The sequence below is a fragment of the Sinocyclocheilus anshuiensis genome, unplaced genomic scaffold, assembly GCF_001515605.1.
Source record: "Sinocyclocheilus anshuiensis isolate Anshui unplaced genomic scaffold, SAMN03320099.WGS_v1.1 scaffold1286, whole genome shotgun sequence".
NCBI classification, from domain to species: domain Eukaryota; kingdom Metazoa; phylum Chordata; class Actinopteri; order Cypriniformes; family Cyprinidae; genus Sinocyclocheilus; species Sinocyclocheilus anshuiensis.
The window spans coordinates 464,832-466,041 of NW_015554223.1; the positions used below are offsets into that span (position 1 = coordinate 464,832).

The window sequence follows — 1,210 nt, forward strand, 5'->3', positions numbered from 1 at the left end:
AATTAAATTAAATTAAATTAAATTAAATTAAATTAAATTAAAAATGTTATTAAATTAAATTATTACATTTAATAATTTTGTACATTTAATTGAAAGTTATTAAAATATTAAATATTTATTACTAATTATTATCAATTGTAAATATTACTTAAACACAAAAACAATAAAATCTTTCTCTCTCTCTCTCTCTCTATCTCTCTCTCTCTCTCTCTCTCTATCTCTTTATCTCTCTCTCTCTCTATATATATATATATATATATATATAAAGAGTAAGTGCGTGTGCATGTACTGGCGTGTTTGTCTTACCCCTGCGAGCTGACCACCTGTTAGCATCAGCTGTGTGTGGGGAAGGGCTGTCTGAGCAGGTGTAGTTTGTACAGCAACAGGTGACATCTCATCACAATCCTCCACCTTAGTCTGAGACATAGTGACAAAGAAATGTTGATGATGAATTCACGTGTTACTAAAAGAGACAGTGAGTGGGGGTATTGAAATGATTGAGGGTGATAAAGTGAGGTTAATAAAATACTAGCAGCTCATGAGGTGGAAAAACTCTAATCTGTAAACTGTAAAAGACTAACTTTTAATCAAATTGTCTCAAAACTAATTTTTGATTGGTCACAAACAAGAAATTGAGCAGATCTGTATGTAAATCACTCAGTAATACAGGACACAAACATTCACATGCATTTACACACATTCACTCACCTTGGTGCTGCTGCTCAGTGTGGGAGAAAGAGAGAAAGGGTTGATTTTCATTGGCTGAACCTGTTGGAGGGAAACACATTGAAAATATGACTCATTTTTTGATCATGCTGTATTCAGATGAAAATTTACTGGTACCCGGCTGTCACTTACCTGATTATTTGAATCCGAGCCATTTCTTTCTGAGTCTGAGAAACACAATGAGAGAAGACAACATTTATGATAATTTAGTAAATTTAAGTTAGGTTTTAGTTAAGATAGTATAGTTAGTTTTTTTTGTTTTAGTACAATTTAGCTTTATTATAGCAAAAGACATGTTATTTATTAATATTAATTTTTATTGTTACATTAACTTTTGTTTATTCTTTATTATTGATTTATTTTTTCATAATTTTATGAAAACAATTGTTAGCACAACATAAAAATTAATGTTGCTTTTTGTGAGAAAATCTTTGTTGCAAATAATATATATATATATATATATATATATATATATACATACATA

General features: G+C 29.2%; 1 protein-coding gene across 1 annotated transcript in view; it reads right to left on the reverse strand.

Annotated features, from left to right (window-relative positions):
* Nucleotides 1-1,210, reverse strand: part of LOC107671217 (POU domain, class 2, transcription factor 2-like) — a 43,364-nt gene that overhangs the window by 9,344 nt on the left and 32,810 nt on the right. Inside the window, exons 3-5 of the mRNA XM_016464121.1 lie at nucleotides 859-893; nucleotides 709-768; nucleotides 307-417 (exon numbers count right to left, since the gene is read on the reverse strand). Coding sequence (XP_016319607.1) covers nucleotides 307-417; nucleotides 709-768; nucleotides 859-893 — 206 coding nt within the window. The remainder of the gene's footprint in view (nucleotides 1-306; nucleotides 418-708; nucleotides 769-858; nucleotides 894-1,210) is intronic.